The sequence below is a fragment of the Erythrolamprus reginae genome, chromosome 9 (genome assembly GCF_031021105.1).
Source record: "Erythrolamprus reginae isolate rEryReg1 chromosome 9, rEryReg1.hap1, whole genome shotgun sequence".
Taxonomy (NCBI): domain Eukaryota; kingdom Metazoa; phylum Chordata; class Lepidosauria; order Squamata; family Dipsadidae; genus Erythrolamprus; species Erythrolamprus reginae.
Window position 1 is genome coordinate 29,153,478 of NC_091958.1, and position 21,992 is coordinate 29,175,469.

The following is a 21,992-nucleotide window of genomic DNA, read 5'->3' on the forward strand; positions in this document are numbered from 1 at the left end:
CATATATCATTTATTTAGTTTCATAAATTCAAATGTTTTACAATTTTCTCATATGTTATTAAAACTATTTTTTAATATTCCACCAATTATATACTTTTTCCCAAGTTCTGTAAAACTCTCTTTCCATTTGATTATTTAACCGTCTTGTCATCATGTCTAATTCTGCACATTCCATAATTTTTTAAAATACTTCTTCGTCTTTTGGTATATCTTTGTCTTTCCATTTTTGAGCAAAGGTAATTCTTGCCACTACTAATATATGAATTATTAAATAATATATTTCTTTTTTATATTTAGTATCGCAAATGCCTAACAGGAAGAATTCCGGGGTCTTTTTAATCTTCTTATTTGTTATTTCCTTTAACCATTTTTCTGTTTTATTCCAATAAATTTTAGTTTCAGGACAAGTCCACCATACAATATGTACCAGCCATTTTAAAGGTAATAACCAACACCAATAACCAGGTGTTGCTTATTACTTTGAAAGCCCTACAAGGTTTAGGGCTAGACTATTTTCGAGACTACCTTCTACCACATACATCCCAGTGACCGGTAAGGGTCCACAGGGTTGGCTTTCTCCAGGTCTCATCAGCTAAACAGTGTCTGCTGGCAGGCCCACAGGGAAGGGCCTTCTCTGTGGTGGCTCCGGTTCTTTGGAACCAGCTACCTCCCGAGATCCGGATTGCTCTCAGACTGCAGGCTTGGGGTTATTGATCAGATGGCACACCATTGGGATCTGACCAGGAAAGACATGCTTGGGTTTTTTAAAAACTGTTTTAATTATTAATTGTTGTTTTAAATTGTTTAGCACTGTTTTTAGGGGGTTCTATATTGCATTTTATGCATATTTGGTTGTAAGCTGCCCAGAGTCCTCTGGGAGTAGGGCAGCATATAAGTCCAAATAATAAATAGTAAAAATAAATAAACTTTCAAGTTGCCAACTTTGAGAAACAGTGAGCTAAGATGAAATAGACAACTTGCTGATATGCAAAGGCAGCTTTTTCCACAAAAAACTGTTCTGTGGTTCTGTTAACCACCTTGCTGGAAGAGGGGAGGCTGAATGGCCAGGCCTACCAGGTTCTGCCCCTCCAGTTTAGAGGAGATCTATGCCCAGAGCTCCCACCCCAAATCCATTGAAGAGCTGCCTCTGATAGGCCGGCTACAAACCTCGAAACTCTGCCAGAAATAGCACTGTTATTTTACAGCCTCTCCTCACTTCCCTTTTTCCACAGGAAATCTCTCCCCTTACTCTGCACAAAGAGAGTCGGCGGAAGTTAGAGGGGGGGGGGTGCTTGTACAAAAGGTAGTCCTCTAGTGCAGTGTTTCCCAACCTTGGCAACTTGAAGATATTTGGACTTCAACTCCCAGAATTCGCCAGCAAGTGCTGGCTGGGGAATTCTGGGAGTTGAAGTCCAGATATCTTCAAGTTGCCAAGGTTGGGAAACACTGCACTAGTGACTGTTGAAAGTTACAGTCGTGCTGAAAAAAGTGACTTATAAACAGTAATGTTTACTGCCACAATGTGGGTGTGGCTTATTTTGTGGTTGTGGCTTCTTGGTCGTGTGACTAAGTAGGAATGGTTTGCCAGCCATGTGATAAGGTGGGTGACTTGAACGATCATCATCATCTTCTACTTACAACATTCTCAGTGTCGCTCGCTGGGGAGACAATTTGCTTCACGTTTCTCGCGCTCTCCTTCCTGGATCGCCCTCCCTTGTCTCAGGCTGGATAGCTAGGTGAACGGGTGATGCCAGAAGCATAAATGCTGCCAGCGCCGCTTCCACTCAGCCTTCTGCTTGTGGGAGGCGGCTGCATGAGGCTGGAGGGGAGCCACGCAGGAGAGAGGGGAGCTTGTCCAAGGCCAGGAAGGAGGAAAGAGCAAAAAAGCAAGGAGCGCAGATGCAGCAGCAGCAACAGCAGGGGAAAAAAGGAGAGCCGAGCCAAGACCAGTAATCCAGGAAGTGACAGTTGCCGATCAGCTGGAGCTGCGCACGCATCTTCATTTCCGCCAGTGGAACTGCGGAATTTTGCATGCCTGTGCAGCCTTGTACAAGATTTTGCTTCTTGCACATACACAGAAGCTTAACCTTGCGCAGACGCATGTGCACCCATCTGCCAATCACCCAGAACTCCGTGCACAACCGCAGCGGTAGTGATGGCGCTGAGAAACCCCCGCCTGCCCGAGTCCCAGCTGTTAAATTGTCCGGCGGCCAGTTGTCCCGCAGTGGGTGGGCCATGGTGAATTGGCCTGCAGTAGGGGCGGATTGCTCTTACTGCCGCTATCGGTGCGCTGTGCATGCAGCTTTGGCAGGGGTGGGCAGCAGGCAGGATGGGGTGGAAATTTATGTATTTATTTATTGGATTTGTATGCTGCCCCTCTCCAAGGACTCGGGGCGGCTCACAACATAAATGAAGCTGTGTGCCAGCTCCAGCTGACCATCCTCCTCGGAAAGCGGCAGGGAGACCAGCACCAGCAGGAATTACAGGGGCCCCATTTCCTCCCCCTCTTTTCTCAACAGCTGATCAGCCCCCGTCCGCCCAGCTACCCAGCCTGAGGTGAGGGGGGCGACGCAGGAAGGAGAGCGCGGGAAACGCAAAGCAAATTGTCAACCCATCGAGCAACACTGGGGAGGTTGTAAGTCGAGGACTTAACAGTTCACTTGAACGATGATGATCATTCAAGCCACTCCCACCTGGTCACATGGCCAGCAAGCCACTCCTACCCAGTCATGTGACCATCAAGCCACACCCACAAAATAAGCCACACCCACAGTGTGGCAGTAAAAATGTTGGCTGCCCATTACTGAACTTTGGGTGTCTTGCATGCATGTGTGAACATCCCAGCGTGTTTTTGCTTCTACGCATGCGCAGGAAGCAAAAAATTGCGAGGAGATGCGCGCGCCCATGAGATTTCAGCGGTTTTTTGCTTTTGTGCATGCGCGGATACAAAAAAAATGCTGAAGTCTCCCATGCCTGCATGTCCCCTTACAGGATTTTGCTTCCTTTGCATGCTCAAAAGCAAGAGCACGCTGGGATGCACATGCGCACATGCAAGACACCCAAGACTGCATGTGCAGCTCAACGTTTACTACCAGTGCAGCGTCCTAGGAACACAATACTGGCCTGTAGCAAGTTGGCTGTGGCCAGTTGTCCCACTTTGTGTCCCCCTAGTCACCTGAACAAAATTGGGCACTTGGCAAACAGCATGCATTTATATGTTTGCAGCATTGGGGGGGGGTCACCATTTGCAGCTGAAGAGACAATGTAGCACGAATCCATCGGACCTTTGCTATTTGCTTCTGTTGAGAATTTTGCTATTTTACTTCTTGTTAGGGATTCATCCTGTTAACAATTGTAACCTTTGCTACTGCTCTAACTCCTGTTATCTCGCTTCTGTGTTCGCTTCAAAGTTAAGCAACCTCCTTGGAAAACAAATAAGAAAGCCAGAAACAAAGAGCTATCCAGGACTATCCTGCTCCGTAGGAAATGGGGGAAGAGCAAGGAGCTGCCCAGGAATGCCCATCAAACAGATAGGAAGAGCAGGAACACTCAAAGCTGCAAGGGATGCTCCATAGGCGGGGACAGGGCTTTGAAGATAAGAAGGGCAGGGGCAAGACATTGGGTAACAAATGTTGTCTCTGATTGGCTACATGAGTGTAGAAGTTGTTAGCCACACTCTCCCCTTGCATACTTGCTGCCTGTATGACCCCCCAAAAGCTGTTACTTTTTCCAAGTCTTTGCTTAAGTCTCCTTTCGGCACTTTGGTGACTGAGTACATTTTGGATGTTACACAACCTTCCCGGATGGATTCAGAGAAGCAAAAACCAATGGAGGAAGCCAGATTCACTGAACAGCTGGAGTGATTCGCTTACCACCACCACCACCACCCCGCCATGGCAAAAGAAGATCGCAATATCCAGCCCGACTCACTTAGAAACGCCTTGCTTAGCAATGAAAATTCTGGTTATAGGTTGTGATCCTAAGTCAAGGGCTTCCTGAATTCATCACCGTGAACCTCTTCTCCAAATCCCCAGCCATCCCAAAGAGCTTACCACTTTCGTCAATGCACATGCCGTACAAGCGCACAATGTAGGAAGACTCCAGACTCTTCAGGGTCCGGATCTCCTCCTCAAAGATCTGCCTCACCTTCCTGTGAGAAACCAAATGGGGGTCAATCTTGGGCAGGAACTGACGGCCTTGCCCTCAAACCCCACCCAAAGAGAGAGAGAGAAATATATCCCTGCAGTTTTCTTGGCAAGGTTTTTCACAAGTGACTTGCCATTGCCCCCTTCCCAGAGCAGAGAGATGGTGACTGGCCTAAGGTCACCCTGCTGGCTTTGTACGTAAGGCAGGATTAGAATTCAGACCCCCAGCCTCATGCTGTAACCACCTCAAATTGGCTGTTCCCCAGAACATCTTTCCTCAATTTCAATGGACAAAGGATGAAAGGGGAAGGTGGGAAAAGCAGCGATAAACAATATTAAAGGTAGAAAGTGAGTGAAGCAGCTGGAAGAAAAAGCCAGCTTAGCTTTTTGACTTGGATATGAGGCTCCACCATCCCCACAACCAGAGGTGAGCTGCTAAGGTGGAACGGTGGCGCGTGCTCGCCCCCATGGCTCTAAGTGCTAGCGGAGTCCAGCGCAATTATGCAACTGCACCTGGGCGGATAGCAAAATCGCGCACGGACACGCAGGTGTGCCTGTGGCCCAGGTGCGACTCCCCTAGCACTCAGAGCCACGGGGGCAAGCACACGTTGCTCTTCCATCTTAGCAGCCCCCCTCTGCTCACAACCACCCTTCTTCACTCACTTTGTGTTGATGGTCAAAGGGTTTTTGAAGACTTTGACAACCACCGGACTTTTGTAATATTCTGCTTTGTACAGGATGTGATCTTTCATCTCCAACAACAAGCTCATCCTGGTTAAAAAGTACTTGTTTATCTCTGTGATTTCTTTATTGGCTTCTTCCTGCTGCCCTGGAAAGTAGAATTAAATAGAACAGAAAGAGTTGAGGCTGACATCTTAAACTTTTCAATCAGAAAAATAAAAACAGCCCGAAGGAGAGAGAGATTTTCGAACAACATTGGAAGAGCGAAGCAGAAAAGGTGAAAAGTTGAATGCTGGCTGAGACACGATGGCCGAATCCCTGCGTGTTTTTACATGCGTTGCATTATCCTATTGTAAGCAACTCAAGAGTTGCCTTGAACGGTGAGATGGGTGCCAAAAAAAGTCTGGATAGTGGATGTGGCAGTATCTGGAGACAGCAGAAAGAACTGGGGACGGTAACACAATGCAAAGATATGCAAATGGGAAAAGAACAACGGTGGCAAAAGAAAGCAAAGACAGCACTGATAGAAACATAGAAACATAGAAGACTGACGGCAGAAAAAGACCTCATGGTCCATCTAGTCTGCCCTTATTCTATTTTTTTTTGTATTTTATCTTAGGATGGATCTATGTTTATCCCAGGCATGTCTAAATTCAGTTACTGTGGATTTACCAACCACGTCTGCTGGAAGTTTGTTCCAAGGATCTACTACTCTTTCAGGAAAATAATATTTTCTCATGTTGCTTTTGATCTTTCCCCCAACTAACTTCAGATTGTGTCCCCTTGTTCTTGTGTTCACTTTCCTATTAAAAACACTTCCCTCCTGAACCTTATTTAACCCTTTGACATATTTAAATGTTTCGATCATGTCCCCCCTTTTCCTTCTGTCCTCCAGACTATACAGATTGAGTTCATTAAGTCTTTTCTGATACGTTTTATGCTTAAGACTTTCCACCATTCTTGTAGCCCGTCTTTGGACACATTCAATTTTGTCAATATCTTTTTGTAGGTGAGGTCTCCAGAACTGAACACAGTATTCCAAATGTGGTCTCACCAGCGCTCTATATAGCGGGATCACAATCTCCCTCTTCCTGCTTGTTATACCTCTAGCTATGCAGCCAAGCATCCTACTTGCTTTTTCTACCGCCCGACCACACTGCTCATCCTTTTTGAGAATGTCAGAAATCACTACCCCTAAATCCTTCTCTTCTGAAGTTTTTGCCATTAGTAATAACTGCCTTGGGTGCAATCCAGGGGTGTGCTACTACCGGTTCGCCCAGGTTCAGGAGAACCTGTAGCTAATGTTATGCCCGGTTTGGAAAACCTCCAAATCCTAACCCTTCCACCTATCATTCTTTTTAAAAATTTCCTCTTGTAGGTTTTGGTGTGCAGGTTCCGTCCAGGGGTGGGCTTCAGAAATATTAGCAAGGGGTTCTCTGCCTGTTTCCTGAATGGACATGGCCTAGTCAGCCTCCTGCATCATGGTGGAGGTGTTTTTGCCCTCCTGGGGCTCCAGAAGGTATCTTTGAGCCTCCAGGAGGGCAAAAACGGCCTCTCCAGGCTCTGGAGGCCCTCGGGAGGCCGGAAATGGCCCCGAACATCATCCTCCAGAACCTCTACTTACCTGCATCCAAGCTGGCTGTGTGGGGCAGGTGGGGGTTGCCGCTCCCCTCTCTACCAGTGCGTTACATGCACATGTGCAGAAAGCAAAATCTTGCGAGGGGACATGCATGAGAGTGATTTTTTTTTGTTTCCAGGAATGCACAAAAACTAAAAATTGCCGAAATCTCACGTGCGCACATGTCCCCTCGCAAGATTTTGCTTCCTGCCCATGCGCAGAAGCAAAATCTCACTCGGACGTGCATACGCACATGCCAGAGATGCATAGCTGCACGTACAGCTCCATTTCCGCTACCAGTGGCGTCGACTGTACTGGTAGGAACCCGCTGGTGTGGGGACTCCTGGGAGGGCTGAAGTGGGCCAGCCCAGAGTGGGATTTGGGGGTTCTCCGGGCTGCACAGAATCTTAGCCAGAGGTTCCCCCAGCAGCCCACCCCTGGCTCCATCCATCCATAGTGCTGGATTTTTTTAAAAAAAAAAGTCTTTCCTTTTCCCTTCCAGTTTTGTAGCAGCATCTGCGTGTCCATTTGTGCACTTGCCACCCATTTAACCACCCAGAGTCCCTAAGGAGTTGGGCGGCATGCACATTAAATTAAACAAATACATTAAATAAATAAATGAGTCTAACATGTTCTGGTGTTGACGATCGAATCCAGTCACGGCTTTTGTGTATGGCTCAGCCTCTCTCCTTGGGAGGCGATTGTGACGGTCTCTTTCGAAGACAAGAAAGAAACCTCAAAATATTAGAAAATGACACTGCTGAACAGTGGTAGTCATGATGCAACAATCTGAATACAAAGGTTGAAACAAAAGTGGCCTTCTCGAACTTACTTCGGGCCCAACGAGCATACTTAGAGGTGTAAAACATTTCCAGAAGAAGAGACAGCATAGTGCAGCTTTCTCCAATTAGTATCCCACACGGGAACCGAACTCCACAATTCCCACTCTGCATGAGTTAGTCCAGGACTTAGTATAGCTGACTGGAGAATTCTGGGAGTTGAAGTCCATGTTAGTACTGAGTGTATAACTGTTTGGGTTGTACAATATATAATTTAAGCCAGCAACGTACGGTTAAAGGAATTATTTGTATACTGCATTGTTTCTTGTGAGCCGCTCCGAGTCCTCGGAGAGGGGCGGTATACAAATCTAATTAATAATAATAATAATAATAATAATTATTATTATTATTATTATTATTATAATTATTATAATTATTATAATTATTATAATTATAATTATTATTATTATTATTATTATTATTATTATTATTATTATTATTATTAAATTATTATTATTAATTAGCACACTACTGCTTTTAAGGGCTAATGTTGCAATTTAGCTATAAGAGTGAGCCAGATGCATCTCTCCCTAATCTCACTCTCTGCTAGTTTTGTCTGTGTGACCATACTGTAGACTTGCTTTGTGTTAAATGTTGGTCTATGTAAGTAATACAGTGGTACTTCTACTTAAGAACTTAATTTGTTCCGTGACCAGGTTTTTAAGTAGAAAAGTTTGTAAGTAGAAGCAATTTTTCCCATAGGAATCAATGTAAATCAAAGCCACCCCGAGTCTATGGAGAGGGGCGGCATACAAATCTAATAAATGAATGAATGAATGAACGAACGAACGAACGAACGAACGAACAAACAAACAAACAAACAAACAAACAAATAAATAAAAGCATATAATGCGTGCAAACCCATTAGGAAAGAAATAAAAGCTCGGAATTTGGGTGGGAGGAGGAGGAGGAAGAAGAGGAGGAGGACAGTCGCTGCTGAAGGAGGAAGGTGACGTGAGGGGAATCAAAAAAATCCAAAACTTTAAGGCTTAAAAAAAAAAGAGGGACTCTGAGATGCGCCTCCCATACACCTGGTGCGAAGCTGCCTCCCATACACTGCGCCAGAGAGAGAAACCAAGGCAGGCGAGAGGGGGGAACCTCCTATTCCTTTGACTGAAAGGCGGCTGCTGCTGCTGCTGCTGCTACCTGCTTCTTCTTCCTTCCCATGCTGAAGGGCTCCCCTCTCCTTTCACTCGTTCACTTTGTAGCTGGCACCTTTCCTTCACTGTGGTGACTCCTCGGTTTGGCTGAAGCTGAGTTGATTTGGCCAGGGCAAAGCGCTTCCTTTTGCCTTTCCACACCCAGATTTTCTGAGAGGCAACCTTGCGCCAGGTGTATGGGAGGCAGTGCAAGGGAGTCACCACAGCCAAGTGGCTTATTCCCTCTCCAAGTGCCCAGAGAAAGGAAAATGCTCCATTCGCTTTGGACTGCCGAAGCCTCCTTAAGCGCCACCGAAAGGCTCCTCTGACAGCCCAGAAAAGCCCGAGATGGACGGGATTAAAGGGGCAATGGCAGGAAACTGGCTGGGCCTTCGTGCTGCTCTCAAATTTCCTGGAAAATTTTTCTGCGCTCAGGTTCTTAAGTAAAAAATGGTTCTTAAGAAGGGGCAAAAAAATCTTGAACACCCGGTTCTTATCTAGAAAAGTTCTTAAGTAGAAGCGTTCTTAAGAAGAAGTACCACTGTACTTATGGTTTTATATATGATGGAGGAAGAATTATTGTAGAATTGCTGTGTGTATAGAACTGTGTGTTCTGCTCTTGGTCTGTATATGATTGATTGATGTATATATGTATGACTTGGATTGTTTACTGACTACTCTATTGAATATACAGTATGTAAATAATATTTATACTCAAATTGTATTGGTCTGGGTATTGACTGGATATCTGCCACTACCACATTTGCTCTGTACAAGTTTATTTTAGGAATATTACAAATATTACAAAAAGATGCTAACATTCCACAAGTCTTAAAGTTGCCAAGTTTGAAGATCTCTGAGTTAGCATCTTTTCTCCCATTGGACATACTTCCCGCAAACTCAAGATGTAGCTGAGACAGTTTTCCCTGCCTCTAATTGCTTAGAAACATCTGGAACTTATTCAAAAGAGAGAGAAAGATTCCCTGTTTCCTTTCTCAAAGGAACAACATCTCAACAAAACACAGCCCCTACCTTTGGCCATCTCCTTCCAGCAGACTTTGTCTTCCGCCAGATCCTGGCACCGTTCCTTGCTCACCACACACTTCTGAAAGCTCACCAGCACCTTCTGCTCCACCTGGAGCTGCAGCAGAAGTCCTTGGCCCATGTCGCCAAAGTGCTCGTTCAAGTTTGCAAAGGCTTCCAGCATCTCACCAGTCTTTATGAACCTCTCCAGCACATTGTGGTTATTGTACTTCTCGAAGAGTTCCTGGGCTTCGAGTAAGAGGTCCAGCATCTTCTGCAGCATCCATTTCAGATCGAAGGACAGTTTGCTGGGAGACTGAGCCTGGAGGAGCTCGATGGGTCTCAGCAGGACCTCCATGCGCTTGACCAGGCGCTCCTTCTGCTTCTTGCAGTGCTTCATATGCTGATATTGGCTGTGTATGATTTTCGCAACCGCCAGAATGCGCTCCACAATGTCCATGGCTTCAAGGACGGAACAATATAATATAATATAATATAATATAATATAATATAATATAATATAATATAATATAATATAATATAATATAATATAATATAATATAATATAATATAATATAATATAATATAATATAATATAATATAATATAATATAATATAATATAATATAATATAATATAATATAATATAATATAATATAATATAATATAATATAATATAATATAATATAATATAATATAATATAATATAATATAATATAATATAATATAATATAATATAATATAATATAATATAATATAATATAATATAATATAATATAATATAATATAATATAATATAATATAATATAATTTATTCGACTTCTATGCTGCCCAATCCCAATGGGACTCAGGGCGGATTACAACAATAACAATATAATACAAAATCACAAGAAATCAAATATAAATAGTAAAACAGTAAAAAATCCGTAATATCAACAATAAAAAAAAACTTAGGAAACTATCCAATCAAACAACATACGTACCAAGTCAATCACAGTTCGGCCACAACTGTGACCTGCCGGCAAAGCCACATCCTCACAGCTTTTCAGAAGGCCAGTAGGGTGGGAGCAATGCGGACATCGGGGGGCAGTTGGTTCCATAGAGATGGGGCAACCACAGAAAAGGCCATCCCCACCAACCTACATTGTTTAGTCAACAGGACCCGAAGGAGGCCAACCCTCTGTGATCTAATTGGTGTCTGGGAGGTATGCGGCAGGAAACGGTCCCGTAAATAGTCTGGTCCTAAGCCATGTACCGTTTCCCATGAACAAAGCATGACTCAACTGGAATGGGTCCTTCATCTAGCCCAGAAGATTTCAGTTACAGTAGACAACTTACGATGGCCCACAAGTTGGTTTTTAAAGCTTGTCCCATTGAGTTATTGTGAATCCTAATCAACAAGCCATGGGAATCACAGTTCTACAATTCAGGGAGGAGGCGCTTAAGGCCCTCTATGGAATTTTATATTAGATTAGATTAGATTAGATTAGATTACATTAGATTAGATTAGATTAGACTAGACTAGACTAGACTAGACTAGACTAGACTAGATTAGACTAGATTAGATTAGTACACAATTAGAAAGTTTCTTTGGCAAGTGGAACACATCCTCACCAACATCCAGAGAAGCCCTGGCTGCATGGCCAGTTGGCTGCAGGCATTCTGAATGAGGCCACGTTATTTCAGACATGAATTATCCTTGTTGCTTAACAGGGAATCTTTTTTAAAAAATTGATTTTATAAAATATGAACACATACACAACAAACAACAAGTGCTCTGTGATTGGTGCCCACCACCAGACAAACATTCACACTCCTCCAACAAATTGGGGGTGTTTCTTATAAACCCAAGAGCAAAATATCTATTTACATATTATAAAGTTATTCCAATTTATTCCTGGTAGTTTGGTCTCGGATTCTACTAGCCATAAATCGTCCTACCTTCTCCCATTGTCCCATCAGTTGTCGCAAATCAGTTTCATTAACCAAATTCATCCTTTTATCCATAATCTCAAATTGAATGTGATCCACCATGTACCGGTATCAATTTTGCATTGTCCATTTTGTCACATTCCTCCAGTGGTGGACTACGAGCCGGAACGCTAAATTGCGCTCGCCACCATGACTTGTAAGTTCTTGCAGGACCAGAGCAATTTTGTGGCTGCACCTGTGGAGGTAGCAAAATTGCGCACAGAGCCGCAGGTAAAACACAGGCGCAATTTTGCTACCTCCACAGGTGCAGCAGCAAAATCACGCTGCTCCCGCAAGAACTTATGAGCCGCGGTGGCAAGCACAATTTAGCGTTCCGGCTCATAGCCCATTGCTGCATCCTTTCAACCCAAGACTATAACCACCTGAGCACTTTCTATCACTGCTTGTTTTATTTCTCTAAATTCTCCCATCGCATTGGTTTTAACTAATACTGCCATTTCCTTTGTAATTGTCCATCATATATTTAACATCCTGTTAATATCCTCTTGCACTTTTTGCCAAAAGTTCTGTGCTACCAGCCATTCCCAAAGCATGTGCATAAACACTCCTTTATCTTGACACCCATGCCAACAAGTATTTTTAACATTCTGCTGGAAATATGCAAGTTGAACGGGTGTGTGAATCTACTTATGTAATATTTTCCTTCTCATTTCCCTAACCCTTGTATTCTTATTTTCCTCACGTTCTCCACTATATTTTTCATCTCATGCACATCTACTTGTATTTCACTCTGCCACCATTTAGTCAATCCTTGGGTCACATATCCATCTGACTGCACTAGCATCTTATATATATTATTTGCTTGCGCCTTGGTTCCCTCACTTTTTTCTCTTATTGTTTTAGAAACATAGAAACATAGAAGTCTGACGGCAGAAAAAGACCTCATGGCCCATCGAGTCTGCCCTTATACTATTTTCTGTATTTTATCTTAGGATGGATCTATGTTTATCCCAGGCATGTTTAAATTCAGTTACTGTGGATTTATCTACCACGTCTGCTGGAAGTTTGTTCCAAGGATCTACTACTCTTTCAGTAAAATAATATTTTCTCATGTTGCTCTTGATCTTTCCCCCAACTAACTTCAGATTGTGTCCCCTTGTTCTTGTGTATACTTTCCTATTAAAAACACTTTCCTCCTGGACCTTATTTAACCCTTTAATATATTTAAATGTTTCGATCATGTCCCCCCTTTTCCTTCTGTCCTCCAGACTATACAGATTGAGTTCATTAAGTCTTTCCTGATACGTTTTATGCTTAAGGCCTTCCACCATTCTTGTAGCCCGTCTTTGGACCCGTTCAATTTTGTCAATATCTTTTTGTAGGTGAGGTCTCCAGAACTGAACACAGTATTCCAAATGTGGTCTCACCAGCATTCTATATAGCGGGATCATAATCTCCCTCTTCCTGCTTGTTATACCTCTAGTTATGCAGCCAAGCATCCTACTTGCTTTCCCTACCGCCTGACTGCACTGTTCACCCATTTTGAGACTGTCAGAAATCACTACCCCTAAATCCTTTTCTTTTGAAGTATTTGCTAACACAGAACTGCCAATACAATACTCAGATTGAGGATTCCTTTTCCCCAAGTGCATTATTTTACATTTGGAAACATTAAACTGCAGTTTCCATTGCTTTGACCATTTATCTAGTAAAGCTAAATCATTTACCATATTACAGACGCCTCCAGGAATATCAACCCTATTGCACACTTTAGAGTCATCGGCAAATAGGCAAACCTTCCCTACCAAACCTTCCCCTATGTCACTCACAAACATATTAAAAAGAATAGGACCCAGAACAGACCCTTGTGGCACACCGCTTGTAACCTGACTCTGCTCAGAATACTCGCCATTAACAATAACTCTTTGATGTCTACGCTTCAGCCAGCTGCAAATCCATTGAACTATCCAGGGATTAAGTCCAATCTTCACTAATTTATCTATCAGCTCTTTATGTGGAACCGTATCAAAGGCTTTGCTGAAGTCCAGGTAGGCAATATCCACGGCACCACCTTCATCCAACACCTTTGTGACATAGTCAAAGAAATCAATAAGATTAGTCTGACATGATTTGCCTTCAGTAAAGCCATGCTGATTTGGGTCCAATAAGTTATTGTTTTTTAGGTGCTGATTTATCCTCTTTTTGAGTAGAGTCTCCATCATTTTAACTACAACTGATGTCAAGCTAACTGGCCTGTAGTTACCAGCTTCTTCTCTACTGCCCTTCTTGTGAATAGGCACAACACTGGCCATTCTCCAATCCTCAGGAACTTCTCCTGTTAACAACGATTGGTTAAACAAATCAGTCAGGGGGGTAGTAATGACAGATCTGAGTTCTTTAAGAACTCTGGGGTGGATGCCATCTGGACCCATTGCCTTATTTATCTTTAATTGTTCAAGTTCTTCTAAGACATCGGCTTCTAAGATCACTGGAGCTGAATCCGTACAGCTGGAAGCAATGCTATATCCCTCTATAGTATTATTTTGTAAGGTGTCTTTTGAGAAAACTGAACAGAAGTAGCTATTGAAATGGTCAGCAATCTCCTTATTCCCATTAATGCATGTTTTATTCCCAGTACTAAGCTTCGTGATGCCGCAGTTTTTCTTCTTCTTATCACTAATATATCTGAAGAAGGTTTTATCCCCCTTCTTTACAGATTTTGCAATTTCTTCCTCTTTTGAGGCTGTAGCAGCATATATTATCTGTTTCGCTTCCTTCTGTCTCATTTTATACACCTCCCTATCAGCTATACTTCCAGACTCTTTATACCTCCTATAGGCAGCCTTTTTTTCATTGACTATAGCCCTTACATCATTGCTAAACCATAGCGGTTTCTTCTTCCTTTTACCTTTAGTTATTTGTCTTACATACAGTCCAGTGGCTTTTAAGATGGCCTTTTTTAATACAGTCCACTGGGTGCTCGCTCCTGCCATTTTATCCCTCCCCTTTAATTCATTATCTAAATATTCCCCCATTGCATTAAAATTTGTTTTTCTGAAATCCAGTACTTTGGTTGCATTATAGGATTGCTCACAATGAGTTTTTACATCAAACCACAAACATAGATGGTCACTGCAACCTAAATTTTCTCCCACCTTGACCTCTGAAACCCAATTCCCATTCGTAAAAACTAAATCTAGGATATTCTCCCCTCTAGTTGGTGTCTTAACCAGCTGTGCCAGAGCTGCTCCTGTAAAGGCCTCTACTATATTCTTACTTTTGCATGTAAGGGCACTGGGGATATTCCAGTCAACATCAGGCATGTTGAAATCACCCATAACCACAATATCTCCCTTTACTGCCATTTGGGTAATTTCATCCACCATCTTGTTGTCATATTCCTTGGATTGCCCTGGAGGCCTATAGATCACCCCAATTCTAATGACAGAACCTTCTTTATTTTGCATGCAAATCCAGAGAGTCTCTAGATCTTGACATGTATTTTGAATTAGTGTTGTTTTTAGACTTTCTTTAATATAAATGGCTACTCCAACTCCCCTTCTCTCTCTTCTATCCTTCCTATACAGTGTATATCCTGGTATGGATATTTCCCATTCATTAGAATCCTTAAACCATGTCTCAGTTAGGGCAACCAGGTCCAAATTATCTCTAGATATTATGGCCATTAATTCACAGAGCTTGTTGCTCAAGCTTTGAGCATTCGTGCACATTACCCAAAGAACATTATTTTCATTATTAGTTTGCCCCTTATAATCAACAACTACATCTGTTTTATTTGCAGCTCCCTTTTCATAAGCATCCAAAAACTGCTTTATCCTCATTGGTCGGGGACAGAAATCACCCACATCAGTTACATCTCTGTCCCCTTTACCTAGTTTAAATGCCTGTCCAAAAAAGTTCTGAATTCCTCACCGAGTACCTGGGTACCTCTGTATGATGGATGCAAACCATCCCTCTTAAACAACTCCCTATTAGACCACCTACTGCCATCATGACTTACATAGCCAAAACCTTCAGCATTACACCACTGCCTTAACCACACATTAAACTCTCTGATACACGTTGTTTTATCCTCTTGGCCACAAACAGGTAACACCTCTGAGAAAGTCACTGAATCAGTTATTTTACCCAGCTCCACACTTAGACATTGAAAATCTCTTTTTACTACATTAACATTTCTCTGGGACAAATCATTTGTGCCAAGATGCACCACCACATCAACGTTATTACCTTTACTCACAGCCTCGACAATGTTTGTAATCCGCCTCCTGTCCCTGCTGGCAGTGGTCCCTGGGAGACACCTCAGCACCTTCACCACATCCTTGCTCTGTCCCAAATCAACACCTCTAACAGTCGAATCACCCACAAGAAAATGTGTCCTCTTTTTATTTATTTTCTCTAACTCTTATCTCCTCCATTCACATATTTGCATATTGCATTTATTTGTAGCCATCTTCCATTACCCAACCACCATTCTATACAATTTCTACTTGGCCTCACATCCTTCTCGTATGTTCTATCTTAGTTATCCCTCTTCCCTTCTTTTTTTAAATCAGGTGCTACCGCCCCAATGTTGCCTACAAATACAAAATGAGGTATACGTACACAGACGCACACAATTGTATTATGGAGTCCTTAGGCTGCCTTCATTTTAGGGGATAGAGCTGTGATAGTGAATCTCTGGCATGTATGCCAGAGGTGGCATGCAAAGCCCTTTCTGTGGGTAGGCATGCTGCCACCCACTGCTTTTCCAGGTTCTGTTGCATGCATGAGTGCTGGAGAGCTGGTCACGAAGACCTGCGTGCGTGCAGGCATGCGTGCATGCATGCACTAGAACCCAAAAGAGAGCAGCTGACCAATGCACATATGCGCTGGAACAGCTGTCCAGCACACATGCGCGTGATGGACCCAGAAGATCTCTTCTGGGTTCGGGCGTTCCGGCACTCATGCTCTAGTTTTGGCACTTAACAATCACTGTGATAAAGTATCTGTCAGATTGGTCAACCTTTAGTGTCCATGATTGTATAGCTGATTATTTTCATGATAAATGTATTTTAAATTAGTTTTTAACACTAGATTTGTATTTGCATTGTATTGCCAATGTTGTGAGCCGCTCCGAGTCTTTGGAGAGGGGCAGCATACAAATCTAATAAATCTAAATCTAAATCTAGATGGAAAACCATCTAAGACTGAAAAATCTAGGCGGCTTAGTAGTTCTCAACCTTTCTAATGCTGTGACCCCTTAATATAGTTCCTCATGTGGTGGTGACCCCCAACCATAAGTCTAGAGCCAATTCTCCCAACAGAACTTTAAATTGATTGGTAGGAAGGTCAGAGGGACACCCCCACTGTAAACGCCTGATTGGTTGGGTTGTAAAAATATGTTCCAAGGCGCCAGAATAGAAGCTTTAGTTCCTAACACCAGGGAAAATTTGTGAAACGGTTGTTCAATCCCCAAAGGGGTCCCGACCCCCAGGTTGAGAACCACTGCTTTACAAATTAACAGAGTTGGAAGAGACCTTGTAGGTCATCTAGCCCAACCCCTTACCCGAGCAGGAGGCTGCGCGATCACCAAACCGGTTGTTAAATCAGCAGGATCCCACCACTGAATACAGGATGTGAGCAGGTCCTCTCCAGCTCTTCTTTCTCATTCAGTTCCTCCCCAACTGACATTTTCTGTATGTTCAGCCTGGCCTCAACAAGTGAAAACTGTGAGCTGCCTCCCTTGCGGGTCCCCTCACCTTTCCTTCTCCCTCAACCTCCCCCAGCTTACCTCGTGTGTGTCTCTGCGATGTCTTCTTCTCAACTCTCTCTGGGTTCAAAAGGTGCTTTTAGATCTCCAGAGGATCTCCTGCAGTTCCGCTTTTGGAGATGACGGGTCTACTTCCTGGAAAAAAGTTTATGCAAGTTGAGAAACTCTGAGTGCCACTCAAATTCTGAATATAGTTTCAGTTTCTGAAAATACCTCAAGCTCAGAGGAAGACTTGTTAAAAATCTGGAATGAATAGATGGAATTACTTTACTTTTATCCTGCCTTTATTATTTTATAAATAACTCAGGGTTGCAAACACACCTAATATTGGTTCCTACGATAGGAATCCTGTGTGGTAAGTTGGGCTGAGAGAGAGAGTGACAGGTTCAAAATCACCTGGCTGGTTTTCACAGCTAAGGCAGGATTAGAATTCACCATCTCCTGATTTTCTACACCACCAGTACTTTTATTACTACACCAAAATGGCTCCCGTTTATGATTCATCACACAGTCAGCCAGATGTTTAAATTGGATTTAATGCTTTTTCTCCATTTATCAAGTCCTGGATAATAGACAGGTGTTGTTTGATGGTGTTAACGGTATCCCAGGATCTAAACTGTTTCCAGTAAATATGCCTTTTGTAATTGACAGGTGACTTTGTCAGTAATGATGGTATTCAAAGTGATGCTCCAGATGTTTTAGAATTGCAGTCAAGGTGTCTATAACTATTGTGTTCACTTTCTTTTGCCTAAGTTGTCCTACTTATATTGTCTCTGTATTTTTTAATATTCCTTAGTTCATTCTCTTCTTTTCTGCTGTCTCCTCATGGTACCATGGCCGCTATCCAGATTTTTAAATGTTTTTGATAATTGTTAAATCTGGAGTGTTTGTTATTACTACTTCCTTAAAATGCCAGAATCTGCTGGTGGTGGTTAGTATGACAGTGAGACTATACAAAGACTTTGGAAATTGTCTAATAAATATTTTGGTCAATATTTGGATTGGCCAAGAATAGATCATATAAAACAAATCTGATTTCATTCTTTGAAAAAGTGACTGAATTGATGGATGAACAAAATGCTTTGGACGTAGTATACTTGGATTTCAGTAAGGCATTTGATAAGTTTAGTTTAGTTTAGTTTAATCAGATTTGTATGCCGCCCCTCTCCGCAGACTCGGGGCGGCTCACAGCAAAAGTAGATAAAGTAGACCACAACTTACTTCTTACCCTGTTTTCCCCAAAATAAGACGTACTCCGAAAGTAAGGCATGTCAGAGGTTTTGCAGAATTTGCTAGTATAAGGCACCCCCTGAAAATAAGGCGTAGTCAAGTTTACATATGGTACGGTGGAAAAACATACGGTACCATTCAAAGCTGTTCATAGCGGTATCGTAATAATGTGGCGTCCCCTGCTGGCCCCTTCCATCGCTTTGTACCGTCCAGTACAGCAGACACAGTCTGCTGCTGTCTCATCGCCATTACAGTCTCCACTACAGTGCGTAGACTGTAGTTCCTCTGGTGGCCGGAAGCTGCAATAGCAGGAGTATACTGTTGTACCATATAAGTGCCGTTGTTTGTGTGTGTGGGTGCTATACTGACAGGTACCGTACCATAATCAGTGTACCGTACGGTACACTTTCTTTGGAGGTGTCAGCTTTTCTGCCTGTGAATTTGTCTTATTTGAGAAATATAAGGTACCCCCAAAAAATAAGACGTAGCACAACTTTTGGAGCAAAAATTAATATAAGACAGTGTCTTATTTTGGGGGAAACACGGTAGTAAGTTAGAAAAATGTGGGATAGACATCACCACCCGATGGATTTGTAACTGGCTGACAAAACACTCTGTACAGGTAATCCTTAATGGAACTATAGCACAGGGAGGGAAGTAAGCAGTGGGGCATCTCAGCTTCTGTCTTAGGTCCAGTACTCTTCAACATTTTCATGAATTATTTAGATGAGGGAATAGAAGGGTGATTCATCAAATCTGCAGATCAAGCTGACAGCATTGGCCAACATCCCAGAGGATAAGCTTAAGATTTAGAAGGATCTCAAGTGACTTGAACACTGGGCCCTATCTGTCAAAATGAAAATCAATGGTGAGAAAAGTAAGGTTTTACATTTAGGCAAAAAAACCCTTCAAATGTAGAGCTACGAAACATGTGAAATCTGGCTCAACAGCAATAACTGTGACAGGGATCTTGGAGTCCTAGTAGACATTAAAGCAATGATGGTGAACCTTTTTTGCTTTGTGTGCCAAAAGGGGTGTGTGTGGGTGTGTTAGCATGCATTCATGTGCCCATACCCCTTTCCTCCCCCCTCATGCATGCGCATCCCTTGTGCTGCTCCCCATGCATGCGCACAGGCCTTTCTGAAGCCTGGTAAGTAGTGGTGGGTTCATATCGGTGTGGTCCATGTTAGGAATTGCAATCCTGGGTGATATTTCATTGTAGTGTCATATAAGGTAAAAATTGAAATGTATTACCATATAAGGTAAAAGGTAGAATGTAAGCATGCTCATGCTGAGTCATTGGGTGTGAACTGCAATGTGATTGGGCCAGAGCATTATAAGATGCAGATCAACTTCACGATTCCTTTGTTGGTCTGTTGTTCTTGTTGATGATTGTTGGTTATTTGCTATTGATGATGATTCTTGTTGATGATTGTTGGTTATTTGCTATTGGTTATTTGCTATTGCTGGAGCAGTTTGAGGGTGAGTTAGATATTGAGTAGAACTGAGATAGTGATACAAAGAAACCTGGATAGGTTTAGTATCTACTAGAAACCTGAATTGGTTTTGTATCTACTTGTAACCTGGATTGATTGGATACCTACTTGTAAATAAGCTGAATGTAGCTGATGTAAAGTTCCTGTAAATAGAAGACTGAAGATATTTTTCACTGAAGAGTAAACTACTGTTTTATACAAACGTGTCTTCATTCATTTATCTGGTTCATTAAATTGCCACAATAGATTCTGATATCTTATCTAGTCCTCCTGTGCTAGTCTGCTTATATATATCAGGACAGTCCAGAGTGCCGCACTGGTATGAATCCACCACTGCTGGTAGGTGGGAAAAAAATGCCCAAATGGGCAAACCGGAAGTGCCTTTTTCCGAACTTCCAGTTTGTCTGTTGGGGGAATTTTTTTGTCTCTGGGGCTTCAGGGAAGCTTCCCTGAACTGTCCGGAGGAATAAATGGCCATTCCCAAGGCCAAAAATCATCTGGCCAGCACGCACACATGTGCTGGAGCTGAAACATGGAAAAGTCTCGTTTGTATCTGTTGTGTGCTCGTGTGTTGCTGTGGTTGAAGCTGAAGTAGTCGTTGACAGGAAGGGTTTTGTAGCAGATGATTTTATGGGCTGTGCTTAGATCGTATTTAAGGTGACGTAGTTCTAAACTTTCTAAAGCCAGGATTGTAAGTCTAGTTGCATAGGGAATTTTGTTCTGTGTGGAGGAATGGAGGCAGGGGTGGGCTGCTGCCCGGATGGGGGGGAGGAACACAGTGGGGTAGGGGAAATGGAGCTCCACCCCAGAGCACCCAAGTTGCACTGAAAGATGTTGAAAGAAAATGCAGGGCGCCCTGCATAAGCCACGGCCACAATGTGGTAGTAAACATTTTGGTAGCCCTTCACTGAGTGGAGGGCTCTTCTAGTAAAGTATCTCTGGACATTTATTTATTTATTATTAGATTTGTATGCCACCCCTCTCCAGAGATTCGAAGCGGTATTTTATTTATTTATTAGATTAGATTTTCTAAAGTGTTTATGTCCAAGATGCGGTGTGGGTTCCAGGCAGATGAGCTGCAGTCCAGGATTGGTCTGGCGAACGTTTTGTATGCTCTGGTTAGTAGTGTGAGATTGCTGGAGCAGAAGCTACATAGGATTAGGTTAACAACACTTGAGGCCTTTTTGGCGATGTTGTTGCAGTGGGCTTGGCACTCAGGTCATTTGATATGAGTATTCCAAGGATTTTGTGCAGGATTTTGTGCACACCAAGTAATTAGTGCAGGGAAAGGAAAGTATTCCTTTCCCTGCACTAATTCTCCATACAGGAGATCTTTCAGAATCCGGCTAGTAACCTCTTAGGCAGCCTCACAAGGGATGATAGTGGACTTTGGGAAGTTTTTCTTCCACCCTTTTGAAGGAAAGCCCTGATTAAATGTCTTAGAGAAAGAGAAGGCAGAGGGAGTGACCCGTAAGTGGCAATCCTTAACTCTACCTGTACAACACCGCCCCTTAGTGGTCAGACAGGTCCTGGTCAACATCAGAAGTCGGGCCGACTTTAGAAAAAAGGAGGGTGAATTACTGGCAGCAATGTGGTGCAGACTAAGTAACTCACTACATTTATGAATGGAATGGGCTGGGCTGGGCTGGGCTGGGCTGGGCTGGGCTGGGCTGGGCTGGGCTGGGCTGGGCTGGGCTGGGCTGGGCTGGGCTGGGCTGGGCTGGGCTGGACTAGACGAATAGAATAGAATAGAATATTATAGAATAGAATAGGATAGGATAGAATTATTTATTGGCCAAGTGTGATTGGATACACAAGGAATTTGTCTTTGGTGCAGATGCTCTCAGTGTACATAAAATAAAAGAGACATTTGTCAAGAGATACAACACTTAATGATAGTTGGGTACAAATAAGCAATGAGGAAACAATCAATATTAATAAAAACAAATGGGCAAAAAGTGGGACTGTCCTGCAGAAATTGGGATGTCTGGTCACCTTAGCCATGCCCCACCTAAGCATCTCTAAAATCCTGATAACCCCCCCCCCCCATGACATATAATTCTTATTGTTCAAAAAGTGAACTACTCATGCGGAGGAAGCCTAAAAGGCCATTAACT

At 42.9% G+C, this 21,992-nt stretch overlaps 1 protein-coding gene across 1 annotated transcript in view; it reads right to left on the bottom strand.

The window, feature by feature from the left end:
- MLKL (mixed lineage kinase domain like pseudokinase) overlaps nt 1-17,246 on the bottom strand; it is a 31,870-nt gene extending 14,624 nt beyond the window's left edge. Inside the window, exons 1-4 of the mRNA XM_070761688.1 lie at nt 17,171-17,246; nt 9,455-9,907; nt 4,809-4,974; nt 4,053-4,150 (exon numbers count right to left, since the gene is read on the bottom strand). Of these exons, the coding sequence (XP_070617789.1) occupies nt 4,053-4,150; nt 4,809-4,974; nt 9,455-9,905 (715 nt within the window). The 5' untranslated portion in view covers nt 9,906-9,907; nt 17,171-17,246. The remainder of the gene's footprint in view (nt 1-4,052; nt 4,151-4,808; nt 4,975-9,454; nt 9,908-17,170) is intronic.
- Between the last annotated feature and the right edge of the window lie 4,746 nt (nt 17,247-21,992).